General features: G+C 38.8%; 2 protein-coding genes across 2 annotated transcripts; both read left to right on the top strand.

The window, feature by feature from the left end:
• The first annotated feature begins 326 nt into the window (after positions 1–326).
• On the top strand, positions 327–6577 carry LOC107631412 (Regulator of chromosome condensation (RCC1) family with FYVE zinc finger domain-containing protein). Its single transcript, XM_016334847.3, has 9 exons — positions 327–877; positions 1420–1506; positions 1881–1970; positions 2073–2159; positions 2250–2444; positions 3080–5158; positions 5477–5623; positions 5745–6103; positions 6189–6577. Exons 1-9 carry the CDS (start codon positions 794–796, stop codon positions 6307–6309), a joined length of 3249 nt encoding a protein of 1082 aa, XP_016190333.1. The 5' UTR covers positions 327–793; the 3' UTR covers positions 6310–6577.
• A 2121-nt stretch (positions 6578–8698) lies between these two features.
• Positions 8699–11083, top strand: LOC148572555 (uncharacterized). Its single transcript, XM_088507584.1, has one exon. The coding sequence runs from the start codon at positions 8699–8701 to the stop codon at positions 11081–11083; it is 2385 nt and encodes a 794-aa protein (XP_088363710.1).
• The last annotated feature ends 4612 nt before the right edge of the window (positions 11084–15695 follow it).

The following is a 15695-nucleotide window of genomic DNA, read 5'->3' as shown; positions in this document are numbered from 1 at the left end:
GTGACATTTAAAAATTCAAAATTCAAAAACATCACATTTGTAAATTGTAATGTACGAGCAGTACCACAAAAGTTTATAGGTCCTGTAATTACGGTTTGACCCCCCTTCCCTTAACCTTTTGTGAGAAAGACAAGAAAGAGTGAGCTTTGCCCAAAAGAAGAAAATGGCATCTTGTTACTGCTATGCTATGCATAATGCATGATTGTAGGGTGTAATATTAGTATTTATGATGATAAATGGGAAAATAAATAAATGAAATAAAAACAAGTAAGAAAAAGGCAAGATATATAAGGACAATAAATGAGATGTGGTAAGAATAATAGTGTGTGTTAGTGTTACTGCTTCCACCTCTTTTCTTCTTTTTTATACAAGAAAATGGTGTACACGTGCATATGGTTTTAAGTTCTCAGTTTCATAGGCCCCTCTCTTCTTTTTCTCTCTCAAAAATGGCACGAATTTCCAAGTGAACACACAGTGAATCAATGGATGAACCAAACAGATTCAACTGTTTAAGTTAATAAAGCTAAGAGAAAAGAAACCTCTCTTCTTCTCTTCTCTTCTTCTTCTTCCAACTCTGTCTATGCTCTCTTCTATTCTCTTCTGACTTTGTGTGTTCAGACACTTCACTCTTAACACAACACAACACAACACAACAGAGAGAGAAAGAGAGAGAGATTATTATATTCTGTTCTCTGCATTCTCATAGGAGTCATTTTTGGTGCAAACTAATGATAAGGTTTCAGTTTCTTCACTTCTGTTTCCGTTGTCTTCTTCCATTCATTCTTCTTCTTTAATGAAACTAACTGCAACAACAACAACCATGACAATGGAAGAAGACTCCTTAGCTGCACTTCCATTTGACAGAGCTGTTGAACAGGTTCAATTTCCTCTTTACATTTTCTCTCTACACTTCAAAGTTTAGAATTTTTCCTTCTTAGCTCTGATTTTTTTTTCTTTCAATTTTGAATTCCTCATTTTCCTTTCTGGCAATGCCATTGGCTGAGTTTATGATATCACTTCTGATTATTCCAGTTTTAGTTTCAATTTTGAATACTATATAGGATTGGGAATTAATCATCTTTTCTGTTTACATCAATTTTCTTACAACATAAGAATCCATTGAGGCATGTTAATGTTCTTTCAAAAACCAGAATTCTTTCTTCTCTCTCTTTCTCTCTCTCTCTCATTTTAGTGTATATATATATATGCACACATTCCCATGTCAGTGTGGATCATCATGAAAGGTAGACTTTAGTGTTTGTTCTTTGGAATTGCCAATGTGAAATGATATTTTATTTTTGTTTTTTCGGTATTTCCTTTGTGCAATAGTTTCTACTGTTTGTTTACCTTCCTTTCTGACAAACTTCAAAATTGTTTTTTTTCCCCCTTTTTCTTAATTTATTAATTATTTCTGTTCAGGCAATTGTATCTATAAAGAAAGGTGCATATTTACTAAAGTGTGGTCGCAGAGGAAAACCAAAGCTCTGCCCTTTCAGACTTTCCCCGGTAATAGGCATATTTGTGATGACACATTATTTCAATAATTTCTTTGCTTCTTCTGATAATTTCTTAATGATATGTGGCCTATGATTTTCATTATATTCTGTTCTTCAAATTTGTTATATAAACATTAAATTTAGAGGTTTCGAAATCTTCCCCCTGTTAGATTCTCAATGGTCTCACTAGTGATTGAAACTTGTATTTGTTGTTTTTTATTGTTTTTTATTTTTACTGTTAACTACTAAATCCATAATGCTATCTTCAAATTAAAGTCTACTTTGATCTGGAAACTATAGTTGCTTGCAATGCTAAATACTACTATCTATGAAGTTTCTTTAATTATGATGAAGATGTTAACATGTCTTCTCCCCTGATTATAGGATGAGAGGAATTTGATTTGGTACTCAGGGCAGCAGGAAAAGCATTTGCGATTGAGTTCGGTTTCGAAGATTATTCAAGGGCAGGGAAATGTATGTAACAAACATCCATGGCCATGCTACCTTCTTGCTTGATGAATTTTCCAGATGAACCTGAAGTTTTGGTCTAATAATACAACACTAATCCTTTTTCAGATAAGGTGCCAAAGGCAAAATGAAGCTGAAAAGGAGTGCCATTCATTTTCGCTAATCTATGCTGACAGTGAACACTCTCTTGATCTGGTAATATTTGTGATTAGCACATTGCATATAATATAACTGTATTTGTTTTCTTATATCCATATATCATTTATTTATTTATGTTAAATGTAGATATGCAAGGACAAAGCACAGGCTACTACTTGGTTTGTTGGATTGAGAGCTGTGATTTCTCGGTGCCAGCATCCTCGACCTTTCAGTAGTTTAAGAAGCTGCAAAGGGGTTCAGAGTTGTGTCAGTAGTCCGGCCGGAATATTACGAAGAAAGAAAAATCTTGGCCTCCTGGATGATACCTCCCAATTTGCTCAGGTTATAGACATATTCCATGTATCTACCTTAGCTATTTATAAAGATTTGAGAAATCAATCTCAATTGCTGGTTGATAATTCTGAGTTCCATATACAGAAAATTATAATCCTAGTTTTTATTCTTATATAATAAAACTAAGACATGTTGCTTTTTGCAGTTATGTTTGACATGCAACAAATTATTAGTCTTTCATGTACTGACATGGTGGAAATTTTCCTTTCACCTTGTTGAATGGTTTGGTAGCCTGTTATACTCTCGGTTCCTTTCACATTTGGTGCTTCTTCAATATCTTGAAAATAAATGAATGTGAAACAGAATTTATTTTTGGAGTGATTGGATTATAGTTTAGATAGAAAATTAGGAGTATCATTGTGGAATTGAATGGTATATTTCAGACAGAGTAGAATATAGAAGAAATGAATCAGATAAAAGAGAAGAATATAATTAGGAAGAAGAGAGTTCTAAGGCATTTTACAAATTCCATAATGAATGTTATAATACCTAACTCCTATTTAAACTATTTCTATCAATGTCTAATATCTTATTCTATTTCTAAGTCCAATTATGCTCATTACAAAATGTATAATTTTCATAGAAGACTGAATGTGACTTTCACTTTTGATTTCATTTTGAAGGTACATAGTGTATGCGCAAGTCCCACTTTGTCACTCTCAGAAAGGTGTTTTTCTGATGGCTTATCATATACATCTGATAAGTTTTATCCATCAACACCTTTCCTTTCCAGTGCAAATGACATGATTGATAATTCTGTCCCAAGTTCTCCATATATTGATCCAGATACTCCTATTAAGATCGAAACAACACGTCTCAACAAGGAGCACAAGAATTTGTCCTGCAGGTCTATGTTGAACCCCGCCACACCACTCATAAGAAACAACAATGCATTGAAGGATGTAATGGTTTGGGGTGGAGGGATTGGAGGTCTTGTAGGGATTGTAAATGAAAGGTTTGTGAACCAACATGGAATATATTCTTTAGTTCCAAAGTTGCTAGAATCCACTATGATGTTAGATGTACAAAATATAGCTTTAGGAGGAAAACATGCTGCCTTGGTAACAAAAGAAGGGGAAGTGTTTTGTTGGGGTCAAGGGAAGTGGGGAAGGTTGGGGCAAAAAATTGATATAGACACTAGCTCCCCGAAAATAGTCGATTCTCTTAATGGTGTTCATATAAAACAGGTAACCTGTGGTGAGTATCATACATGTGCTTTGACAGATTCTGGTGAAGTATATGCATGGGGGAATGATGTTTGTTGTTCGGATTTGGTTAATGAAGGCCGGATAAAAAATCAATGGATACCACATAAACTTTCAGGTCCTCTAGATGGTATTAGCATTTCAAGCATTGCTTGTGGAGAATGGCACACTGCCATTGTCTCTAGCTGTGGAAAATTATTTACATATGGAGATGGTACCTTCGGAGTTCTTGGCCATGGCAATCTTCAGAGCTGTTCTCGACCGAAACATGTTGAGTCTCTTAGTGGTCTAAAGGTGAGGTCTGTTGCTTGTGGTTCATGGCATACAGCTGCAATTGTGGAAGTCATGGTTGATCACTTTCGGTATAATACTCCTACGGGCAAGCTGTTTACTTGGGGAGATGCAGATGAAGGGAGGCTTGGTCATGCAGATAATGGAAACAAGCTTGTGCCGACTTGTGTTTCACAACTCGTTGACTATGATTTTGTTCAAGTAAGTTGTGGAAGAATGTTGACTGTAGCACTTACTAATATGGGCAAGGTATTTGCAATGGGAAGCGCGAGATATGGACAGCTCGGAAATCCTCACGCCAGAGATAGAGCAGTAATGGTTGAAGGACAGCTTAAACAAGAGTTTGTTAAAGTGATTTCGGCTGGTTCATATCATGTTGCTGTTTTGACTTCGGCCGGGAGTGTCTATACATGGGGCAAAGGTGAAAATGGTCAACTTGGACTAGGTGATAGCGAAGACAGATACACGCCTTCTTTTGTTGAGGCTCTAAGAGACAGGCAAGTAGAAACAATAACTTGTGGATCAAGTTTCACGGCTGCAATCTGTTTGCACAGACCGATTTCTATCAGTGACCAGTCAGCTTGTAGTGGGTGTAGGCTGCCGTTTGGATTCACAAGGAAGAAGCATAACTGTTATGATTGTGGCCTTCATTTCTGCCGCGCTTGTAGTAGTAAAAAGGTTATAAATGCTTCTCTAGCCCCAAGTAAGAGCAAGGCCTTTCGAGTTTGTGATCAGTGCTATGATAGAAGGCAAGGAAGTACACATTCAGCAGTGGCTTTGAAGTCTAGAAATTGCAACTCCCAGCAGCTGCACAGACTTCCTGATCTGACTGAAGATAGAGGAGAGACAACTATGGCACAGGGTCCTCTCTTGACGCTCGGCCAATCATGTTATAGGAAAAGCATGCCCAGTGGAAGAAAGGACTGGAAAAACCAACAAGAGAGCCAGCAGCATTTAGAAGATAGTTCTTCTTCTATGTTAGGTGGGATGCCCCAATGGGGGCAAGTTCCATGCCCTGCCCAATTTAGAATCAATTGTAAAGAAAATTTGGCTGGGCATGTTTCTTCGTCGAAAAATAAAGTAGCTACTGTTGCCCCACCAAATATAGAATCTCCTGCGGCAGCATTCAACTTCTCTAGTGCAGAGTCAGATACAACAAAGTCTGATAAGATGCTCATTGAAGAAGTTCAGAGGCTGAGAGCTGAGGTAACTTTTGTTTCAATGTTGTACATGCTGCATTTGTGACAAAGAAACAGTTATTATCCTGCTTAGATTTCTATAAATGAATATATTCCTGTATGTATCTCCAGCATTCAACTATAATTCAAATTTGTAAAATTTGTTTTCGCATTTTCCGTTAGGATAACTGGTGAGCATTTAGCCCTTTAGGTTGCTTCATTTCATTCCTCTCATTCTGATTTTCCTATATCTGAGTAGCAAATTAACCAGTGCTGTTCACTTGCGTATTTAAAAAACATCTGACTGTGCATTTAATGCATGCTATTATTTCATTTCTTTTGATAGTTAAAGAGACTTGAAGAACAGTGTGAACTCAAAAACCATAAGATACAAGAGTGCCAACAGAAAATTGAGGAGAGTTGGTTTGTAGCAAAGGAGGAAGCTGCTAAGTCCAAAGCAGCAAAAGAGGTCATAAAAGCTTTGGCTGTAAGGGTAAGTTTTCTTATATTGTGTTTGTTTTGTTCATTTACACAAAGGCTTCCGTACAAGAAACATATGTTGTAGTAGTCCTTATGATATGGCCTTAACATTATATTAATTATCACCACTGCAGCTTCATACAATATCAGGAAAAGAGAATGCTGGACAAGAAGGAAAAGTTGGGATACATGATTGCATGTCTAATTTGGCACCCATACATATAGATATGAATAGTCCTAGGGATGGCAACATGGACAGTCTATCTAATTCCCCTATAGTATTCTCAGACACATTGAAATCAAAACTTGGGAGAAACATGTTACTCAAGAATGATAGAGTGACGGAAAATTCTAGCGTCGCTAAACCACAGTCACAGCAAGACAATACTGACAGCATGAAGGTTGAATGGGTAGAACAGTATGAGCCTGGTGTTTACATCACATTCACAACCTTGCCATGTGGGAAAAAGGGCCTTAAAAGGGTCAGATTCAGGTAATGCCTATTCCATGCTTCTTGTTAGCCAAAATATATCTAAACAATATGTTTTCTGAATCTGCATTACATGCATAATTCACAGCCGGAAACGATTCTCGGAGAAGGAAGCAGAACGGTGGTGGGAAGAGAATCAATGCAGAGTGTACCATAAATATGAGATTGAAGGGTGTATAAACAATAGCCAAAGTCAGGTGAAAGGCTAATTTTTGGTTTGCCATTCATCTCTTGAAGTTTTTGGTTTCACTATTATTCTTGGTAGTGGAGAGCAGGTTCTTAGATATGAGCAGAAGCTTATTAATTATTACTATTACTGCAAAGAAAATATCAAAGTCTATCTTGCATGTATAATCATGCTTTGATGATTATCAATCATCATGGGGCATTCTATATATCCTATTGTACAGCTATAAATAACAGAATGTCCCCGGATTTTCTTACTATTCAATTTATAAAAGCTCTTTCAATTTTCAATGTTTTTTTTTTTCTGCTCATTTTACATTAAAGATTGATGTTGTAAAAGTTAATTGATAACATATATAATACCTGATATGTCTAATTAGATATTAATCAAATATGCTTATGAAAATTTATTAATTTAGTCATTTTCTCCAATTACAAAAATCTTATTCCTAATGTGACCTAGTGACTAAACTGATCGTAAACATATTTAGTTATCGTCTAATTGAACATGTTATATATCATGTATGCTATTAGTTAATATTTCATATCATCAATTGTTGACGAAAATTGTTAGTGGAATAATTAAAAGATAGATATAATTAATTTATAATCTTTGAATGACCAATTTAATGAAAAAATCTTTCAGAGAAACGAATTTAAAAAATGTTTTATTTGTGACTAATTTAATTATTAACCGGTGCAAAAATTAAAAAGATAATCGTTTTCAATCAGAGTATTGTGAATTAAATATAAATTCATCAACCTGCGATTAGTAATCATGGTGCAGGAAATTAACCAGTAACAAAAAATATGAAAATATTCAATGATTTCTTTTTCACTATTTTCTACTTGAAGAACTGGATCATGTGGGCCCTGCATTCTGGCCAGCTATTTTCTTTAGGCCTGAAAACTGAAAAGGATTCCATATAGAGTCTCCTTTCGGCCTTGTATATGCTTTAAATAGCCATAAAACAAAAATTTGTATTTTATCTACATCTCTATCTCTAAGTTATTGCAATTGTGTCCGAATACAAGGTTAAGGGGCAAGGCATTAAATCAAGGAAAAGTCTAGGGGCTAGCAATTTTTGTATTTTTTGGCTAATACTTAATCATTAAAAGAAAAATAAGTGATTTTTTATCATTGGATATAATCTCACACTGTTAAAAAGACTATTGATGACTAATTGATAGTTATAAAACACAAAAGTTGTTGGTCCCCTAGCACTCCTCTTAAATCAATTAACGAAATTCATATAAAAATGAGGGCAAAGTCTTGATAAACATGTTACACGTTACGTGCGTATGTTGAGACTTCAAATGGAGTTCGCTTTCCGAATGAATACACCGACATTTCTTTTCTGTGATTAACAACAATTATCTCCATAAAGACACATATTTCTATTCTAGTAACAACTAATCACTCATTTGGCTCCGTGGACCGTGGTTATCCTTTTCAATTTTCATTGTTTTTGCCTTACAGAATTTATTAATAATAAATGTAAGAAATCCTAAATGAAATCTTACCACAATTATCTATTCTTGTTTTTATATAATCAGATTTCTTTTTCTTTTTATAATTGTATCTGATCCGTTAGGTCAAAACCGAGTCATAATGGGAATCTTGGAACTAGGATCAACACACAACTCTTTCGTAAAATTCTCTCCAGAGCTAACTAAGTTTCGAAATATCAGAACACAACCAAACCAGTAACAAAATAATGCGGATAACGGTTTCCCAATTACTCCATTATATACGAGTGATTTACTCCGTCACAGGTACGCTATTCACTCCAATCTTATTCTGAACTCTCTCATACTCATACTTATTTGAGCGTTGGAGTCCCTTTTCAGGTACCCAACGCCGCCTCCCCAGGAGAAGACGACGTTCCACTCCTTCCGCTCTAAGAAAAGCGAGTTCAACCGCTAGCAGAACGAGCTATACCCCGAAGCTCACTTTCACACAGGAACATTTGGCGCCCACCGTGGGGCAGAGGATTTTTCTAACCCCACAACTCTTTACTCTACATATTTTTCATTTCCTTTTGCAGGACGGGAGACATGACGGACGAGCACAATCACGCTCCCTCCGACGTCAATCACGCCGAAATTCTGACAATCAATGAGGCCCTCAGGGCCGAAAATCAAAGAATGGCCGAGCTCCTACGACAGATGGAGCACGATCGCAGCAAAGGAGAACACAAAAATGTTGAAAATAAGGACGACAATGACGAGCACACCTCGGAAACTAAACACACCATCCCAAAGATCACAAAAACTACCACCAAAAGAACCAACCCCTTCACAAAAGAAGTTATGAACTTTGAAATGCCCAAAAACTTCACCTTACCTTCGACGCTCAAACCCTAACAAGGAATAGGAGACCTAAATGTCCACGTTACCAAGTTCCACGCCATGATGTTCATGAATAAGGAGTCCGACCCGATCTTATGCAGAACCTTCCCAACCTTCCTGGACGGAGCCGCCTTAATATGGTTCTCCAACCTATCCGAAGGCTCCATATCAAGCTTCGATGAGCTGGCCGACCAGTTCGTCAATCATTTCACCGCATCCAAAATATATGTCCACAATTCCGATTACCTGAGCACTATCAAACAAGGACCGAACGAAAGCCTGAAAGACTACATGACTAGATTCGCTGAAGCAACCAACGAAATACCCAACCTAAACCCTAAAGTACACCTCCACGCCCTAAAAAGCGGCCTCCGACCAGGAAAATTCCAAGAATCCATAGTGGTGGCGAAACCAAAAACCCTGGCCGAATTCCAAGAAAAGGCAACAATTCAGATCGAAATCGAAGAATTTCGAGCACTACGAAGAGCGGAAAAGCCTACCACAAATAGGGAAGAAGAAAGACGAAACAAACACCCAACCAGTAGGACAGAGCAGAGATCATTCCGATTACCTCCTAAATTCGACAGCTATACCCCCCTTAATGCAAAAAAGGAGGACATTATAAAGGACATACTACACTCAAAGCTCATCAAACCCCCAAACAGAGCTGGTACATATCAGGACCAGCGACATGTGGACAGATCAAAGTATTGTGCTTTTCACCAAAAGTACGGCCACACCACAGACGACTGCGTAATAGCAAAAGATGTCCTTGAGAAGCTGGCCCGCCAGGGACTACTCGACAAATACGTTGACAGCCGGGGACGAAGGCGGAACATGGAAGACCTCGGCCAACAACCCAACGTAACTGACAATTCCCGAGATAAAGGGAAGAAGGTAGACAGTGATATCCATCCACCACGTAGGATAATAAACTGCATTTCTGGTGGTTTTGCAGGTGGCAGATGTACAAACTCGGCACGAAAAAGGTCGTACCGAACTATGATGACAATGACAGAATTCACCCCATCTCAACCTATCAACAAGGACAAGCCAAAAATTTCATTCGTCCCCAAAGACTTTAAGTCAAATGATCGAAACTTGGATGACCCGGTTGTCATCACAGCACAAGTCGGAGAACCATTAGTAAAGAAGATCCTAATGGATTCAGGAAGCAGCGCGGACGTGCTTTTCTATTCAACATTCCAAAAGATGAAACATAGCGACAAGAATCTCCAACCATCTTCTGGAGAATTGGTAGGTTTTTCAGGTGAGCGCGTCTCCATTCGAGGTTATATTTGGTTACAAACCACTTTCAGGGAATATCCTAACAGCAAGACGATAGATATACAGTATCTTGTCGTAGACTGCAAAAGCCCATATAATATTATTTTAGACAGACCATCTTTGAACGCATTCAATGCTATTGTTTCTACTGTGCATTTGTCTGTTAAGTTTCTTTCGCAGGATAACAAAGTCATTACTATCCACGGAGACCGAAAAGAGGCCAAACAGTGCTATAACGCCAGTCTAAAAAGCGAACAGCCAAGACAACCCGAACAGCAATATGTCCAAGCAGTATATAACTCGGATCAACTGCCTGCCCTGGCCAACCTGGACCCCAGAACTAGCCATCAAGAGCGGCCGATGCCAACAGACGATCTCACTAAAATTCAATTAACAAACGACAAAGCCAAGTATACTTACCTCGGCAACACGCTTAAAAAAGAAGAACAAGACCAATTAGCCGAACTACTGAGGCACAACACTGACCTATTCGCTTGGACCCCAGCAGACATGCCAGGAATAGATCCCAACGTCATTTGCCATAAATTAGTCATCAACCCAACAGTCCGACCTATAGCCCAAAAGAAACAACACCTCGGCACCGACAAGAGAGCAGCCTCTCTAGAAGAAATCCAAAAGCTACTAAACGCTGGCTTCATCAAAGAACTCAGATACTCCACTTGGTTAGCCAACGTCGTAATGGTAAAAAAGAACAACGGTAAGTGGAGGATGTGTGTGGACTATACAGACCTTAACAAGGCCTGCCCAAAGGACGCATACCCCCTCCCATCCATTGATAAACTTGTTGATAGTTCTTCTGGTTTCCAATGTTTAAGCTTTATGGATGCCTATTCTGGCTATAATCAAATCCTCATGCATGAGGCTGACCAAGATAAAACTGCCTTTATTACTGACAATGAAAATTTCTGTTATAAGGTTATGCCATTTGGGCTCAAAAACGCAGGTGCTACCTACCAACGGCTTATGGACAAAATTTTCACAAGTCAAATCGGACGAAACATAGAAGTCTATGTCAATGATATGGTGGCAAAATCAACACACACAGCAAACCATGTCAAAGACCTAATAGAGATATTCCAACAACTCCGAAAGTACAATATGAAGCTTAATCCTGAAAAATGTGCTTTCGGCGTATAGAGCGGAAAATTCCTCGGCTTCATGCTGACCTGCCGAGGTATCGAAGCAAACCCCGAAAAGTGCCAGGCAATTCTAAACATGCGAATCCCAAAAACGGTCAAGGAGGTCCAACAACTAACCGGCCGACTTGCAGCTTTGGCCAGGTTCCTACCTCGAGTAGCCCACCGATCACACCATTTTTTTCAAAACTCTATGGAAACAAGCAGAATTTCACTGGACCGAGGAATGCGAAACAGCTTTCACCGAGCTCAAGGCCATACTTTCAGACCCTCCAATCCTCTATACCCCAGAAGCTGGTAAACCACTTTATCTATATTTATCTATTACTAACCAGGCTATCAGTTCTGACTTGGTAACAAAAACAGAAAAGCAACAACACCCGGTATACTTCGTCAACAAATCTCTTCAAAACGCCGAGGTTCGTTATCCAAAGATAGAGAAACTGGCACTAGCCCTAGTCACAACATCCAGACACCTACGACATTACTTTCAAAGCCATACCATTGTGGTCAGAATAGAACAACCCTTAAGACAAATACTGACGAAGCCAGAACTAGCAGGACGGTTAATCAAATGGTTGATCGAGCTGTCAGAATACGACATCCAATACCAATCCAGATGAGCCATCAAATCACAAGCATTAGCCGACTTCATTGCAGAATTCACCACAGAAAAGCAAGATCCTAAAGATAACATTTGGACACTATATGTCGATGGTGCCTCAAACAACAAAGGTTCCGGAGCAGGAATACTCCTCGAAGACAAACACGGAACACAATTAGAGCAATCCCTACAATTTACCTTTCATGCAAGCAATAACCAAGCAGAGTACGAAGCTCTCATAGCAGGACTTCGACTGGCCCACACAATGGGCGTAACACATTTAAATGTCAAATGTGACTCCCTCCTTGTGGTACAACAGGTAACAGGTAATTTCCAGGTAAAATACCCGTTATTATAAAAATACAATATCATAGTCAATAGCCTCGTCAGTAATTTTCAACATTTTAATATATTCCACATACCTCGGGAACAAAATGATAGAGCAGATATCCTTTCAAAATTAGCAACAACAAGAAGTCAAACTACACCACCCATCTTATTCCAACTTACACTCGAAGAGCCTAGTGTTATGCTAACATCAATCTCGAGTATTTCACAGGAAGATGACTGGAGATCACCCTTCATAACTTACTTGCAAACAGGTAACATCCCCAGCAACATCCAAAATCAACGAAAGTTCAAATGAAGAGCAAGTTTTTACACAATGTTCGGAACCGAATTATAGAAAAGAGGATTCACAAGACCGCTCCTAAGATGCCTAAACACGGTAGAAGCCAAACTGGCAATAGATGAAGTCCACGAGGGAGTCTGTGGCACACACATAGGCAGCCGGAGTCTAGCTGCCAAAATCCTCCGAGCTGGTTACTACTGGCCGACGTTAAAACAAGACTGCATGAATAAAGTAAAGCATTGCGACCACTGCCAACGTCATGCACCAATCATTCACAACCCAGCCGAGCAGTTACATACATCCGAGATATGCTGGCCGTTCAACAAATGAGGGCTAGATATCCTCGAACCATTCCCACCCACTCCAGGCCAGGTTTAATTTTTAATTGTCGCCATAGATTACTTTACAAAATGGATAGAGGCTACACCATTGGCAAAAATAACTTCCGAAAAATGATTTCTTTCGTTTGGAAAAACATACTATGCCACTTTGGTATTCCTCAATTCATTATTACTGATAATGGTAGACAATTCATAGATCAAAAGTTCACAAATTTCTTACAAAATTTTAAAATATTTCAACAGTTCTCCTCTGTCGAACATCCATAAACTAACGGCCTAGCTGAAGCCGCCAATAAGATCATTTTGCAGGGCATTAAAAAGAAGCTCGACGACTCAAAAGGAGAATGGGCCGAGCTTATCCCTGAAGTACTATGGAGCTATAACACAACTGAACAATCATCAAAAAAGAAAACACCTTTCAGGCTAGTGTACGGATGCGACGCCATGATACCAGTTGAGATATCTATACAAAATCCTAGAACAACAAACGTCAACGAAAGCGACAATATTGAAAACAGAAGAGTCGAGCTTGACCTCACAGAGGAAGATCGAGACAAATCAACGCTACAACAATTAGCGGCAAAACGAGCTATAGCTCGAAAATATAACAAGAAATTCAAAACAAGGACATTCTCACAAGGAAACCTAGTACTCATAAAAGTTGAAGACATACGAAGGCCACAAGGACACGGCAAACTAAGCGCAAATTGGGAAGGACCATTCAGAATACAAAAAGTCATTGGCAAGGGAGCATACAAAATACAAAAGCTCAATGGAACTATACTACCAAACGCTTGGAACATATCATCTCTGAAAATGTATTTCAGCTAGTCTATAAGTCGGACAAGGTGATGCACTCTTTTTCCTACTACCAGATTTTGTCCCTAAGGAGGGTTTTGCTAGAGAGGTTTTAATGAGGCACACCACCCCGCATCCTTTTCAACAAATCATATTGTATAGTAAACAAACAACTATTTATATCGCATCTCATACGTAGGCAACTTCAAAACAAACAAACACTAACTTTCCGACACATTTGAGCATATTTGTCGGAAGAGCAATTCAAATATTCCATACATTCCTCAAACCCAATTCTAACATTATCAAACTTCTTTGATCAAAGGCATAAAACGACTACAAGTCCTAACGGGGCTAATAGCATACCCCTCATCCCACAAACTCTATGCACAAAACGAAAGCACAAATTGTGCAGAGATACAAAACAACAAACAAACAACAAAACTCTTGTATCCTAATCCCTTGATCCTTGCAAACAAACAAATACCAATATGCAAACATACCTCCTAAACAATTCAAACATGAAACATAACCAAATCAAACCCCAATATTACCATATCTGTTTAGCTAAAAGTTCATGACAAAAGCCGAAAGGCTATAAGTCAAATAAGTTCAAAAAACTACACAAACAAGCCTATTACAATCTTAAACACCAGAGTTCTCCCCCTCACCCTCAACACCATCCTCGTCCTCAACCAACTCATCCCCAACAACAACCTTACACGGATCCATTTTCGAAAAGTCAGCAGCAGGAGCTAGAAGCTTTGCCTGCTCAACAGCTCTCTCAAATCCAGCCGAGAACATCTCCAAACTATGATCCTCTTTCTCAGTTTCAGCATGTTTCTTTTCCACTCCAAGAACCACAAGTCTAGCCTCCAAATATACATTTTTCTCTTTCAATTCCTTTTCCGCACTCTCATAAGTCGTCAATTTCTCTTGCAATGAGTTTACCAAGTCAAGAGCATCACGCAGCTTGCTCGCCTTCTCCACATTCTACATTAATTGAGGCATGGCAGCCCTATCAAACAAATCCCTAGCATGCTTCAACTCCTGAGTTCGGCCAATAGACATCAACCAAGCTCCAATCACCTACAGAAAATCAGTAAAACAAATCAAAGATCTACACAAGCAAACACAATAAAACAACAAAGTGACACTATACCTGTAGATACTGACAAACCCCAATATCACCAACTTCCTGGACAAGTTTAACATCAGCCGAATTTTGACAGTGCTCATCAACAACCATACTCAACGGGAAATGCTCACTCCAAAGGGAAGTCAAATCCTCATCCCCACGATAACCATGAAGCACCCTTTGGTTCTCGGTAAAATGCTTGACCACCTCAAGATCAATCTCTTTCCCTCCGACCTTATCCTTGGCGACATCCACAGGCATATCTTTCGCCCCATCTCCTCTCTTCCTTTTAAAGTTAACCTTCTTTGGAGACGGCTGATTAACTTCAGCACCTTTCTCCGCCATAATATGACTAGTAGAGCTTTGCTTTTCAACTTTTTTCGACCAAAAATACGCTCGCAAGCTGCTTAAGGTCACCTTTGGAGCCTTTTCAACTACATACAAAACAGAAAGATAACGAATAAACAACCATTACCGAACCATACAAAAACAAATTTCACAAAGCAAATACCTATATATCCAGCCAAGGCATCTCTATCCATTTCCAACTCCAGAAGTTCAACAACCAACAACAAACTCGAAGGCGAAACATAATTAACCAAAAACTCCACAACCATCTCATTTCTGTATCCCATCCCATCCATACCCAATATTTGCCTAGGCCTTGGAACCCAGAATAATGGGAACCTCTCCAATAAACACTCATCTATAAACCAAGAAAATTCACCCTGAACAACGCCAATCTTTACAAACATAGACTTAAACCCTTTATACGAAGACCTATATAAGTTGAAAATGGCACGACCTGGAACACTAGCGAGATTCAACCAACAGTCTCGCCTAACCCCCTTACATTGAAACAAAGCAAAAAAGACTTCCAAGGATGGCTCAATCTCTAAATACCTCATCAGAATCTAAAAAGCCCTAACGAAAGCCCACGAATTAGGATGCAGCTGAGACGGTGCACACTTAAGCTGCATGAGAACACCACACTCGAATTTAGAGAAGGGAAACTTAACACCCAAGTCCACAAAAACGCAATTGTACATGAAGAAAAACTCAAACCCTTCCCCACGATGAAAGACACGATCATTAGCACTA

Source organism: Arachis ipaensis, chromosome B3, assembly GCF_059453495.1.
Source record: "Arachis ipaensis isolate K30076 ecotype BB chromosome B3, ASM5945349v1, whole genome shotgun sequence".
In the NCBI taxonomy this organism is placed as follows: Eukaryota; Viridiplantae; Streptophyta; class Magnoliopsida; order Fabales; family Fabaceae; genus Arachis; species Arachis ipaensis.
The sequence above is the reverse complement of the archived record's forward strand: the minus strand, read 5'-3'. Positions and strand labels throughout refer to the sequence as shown.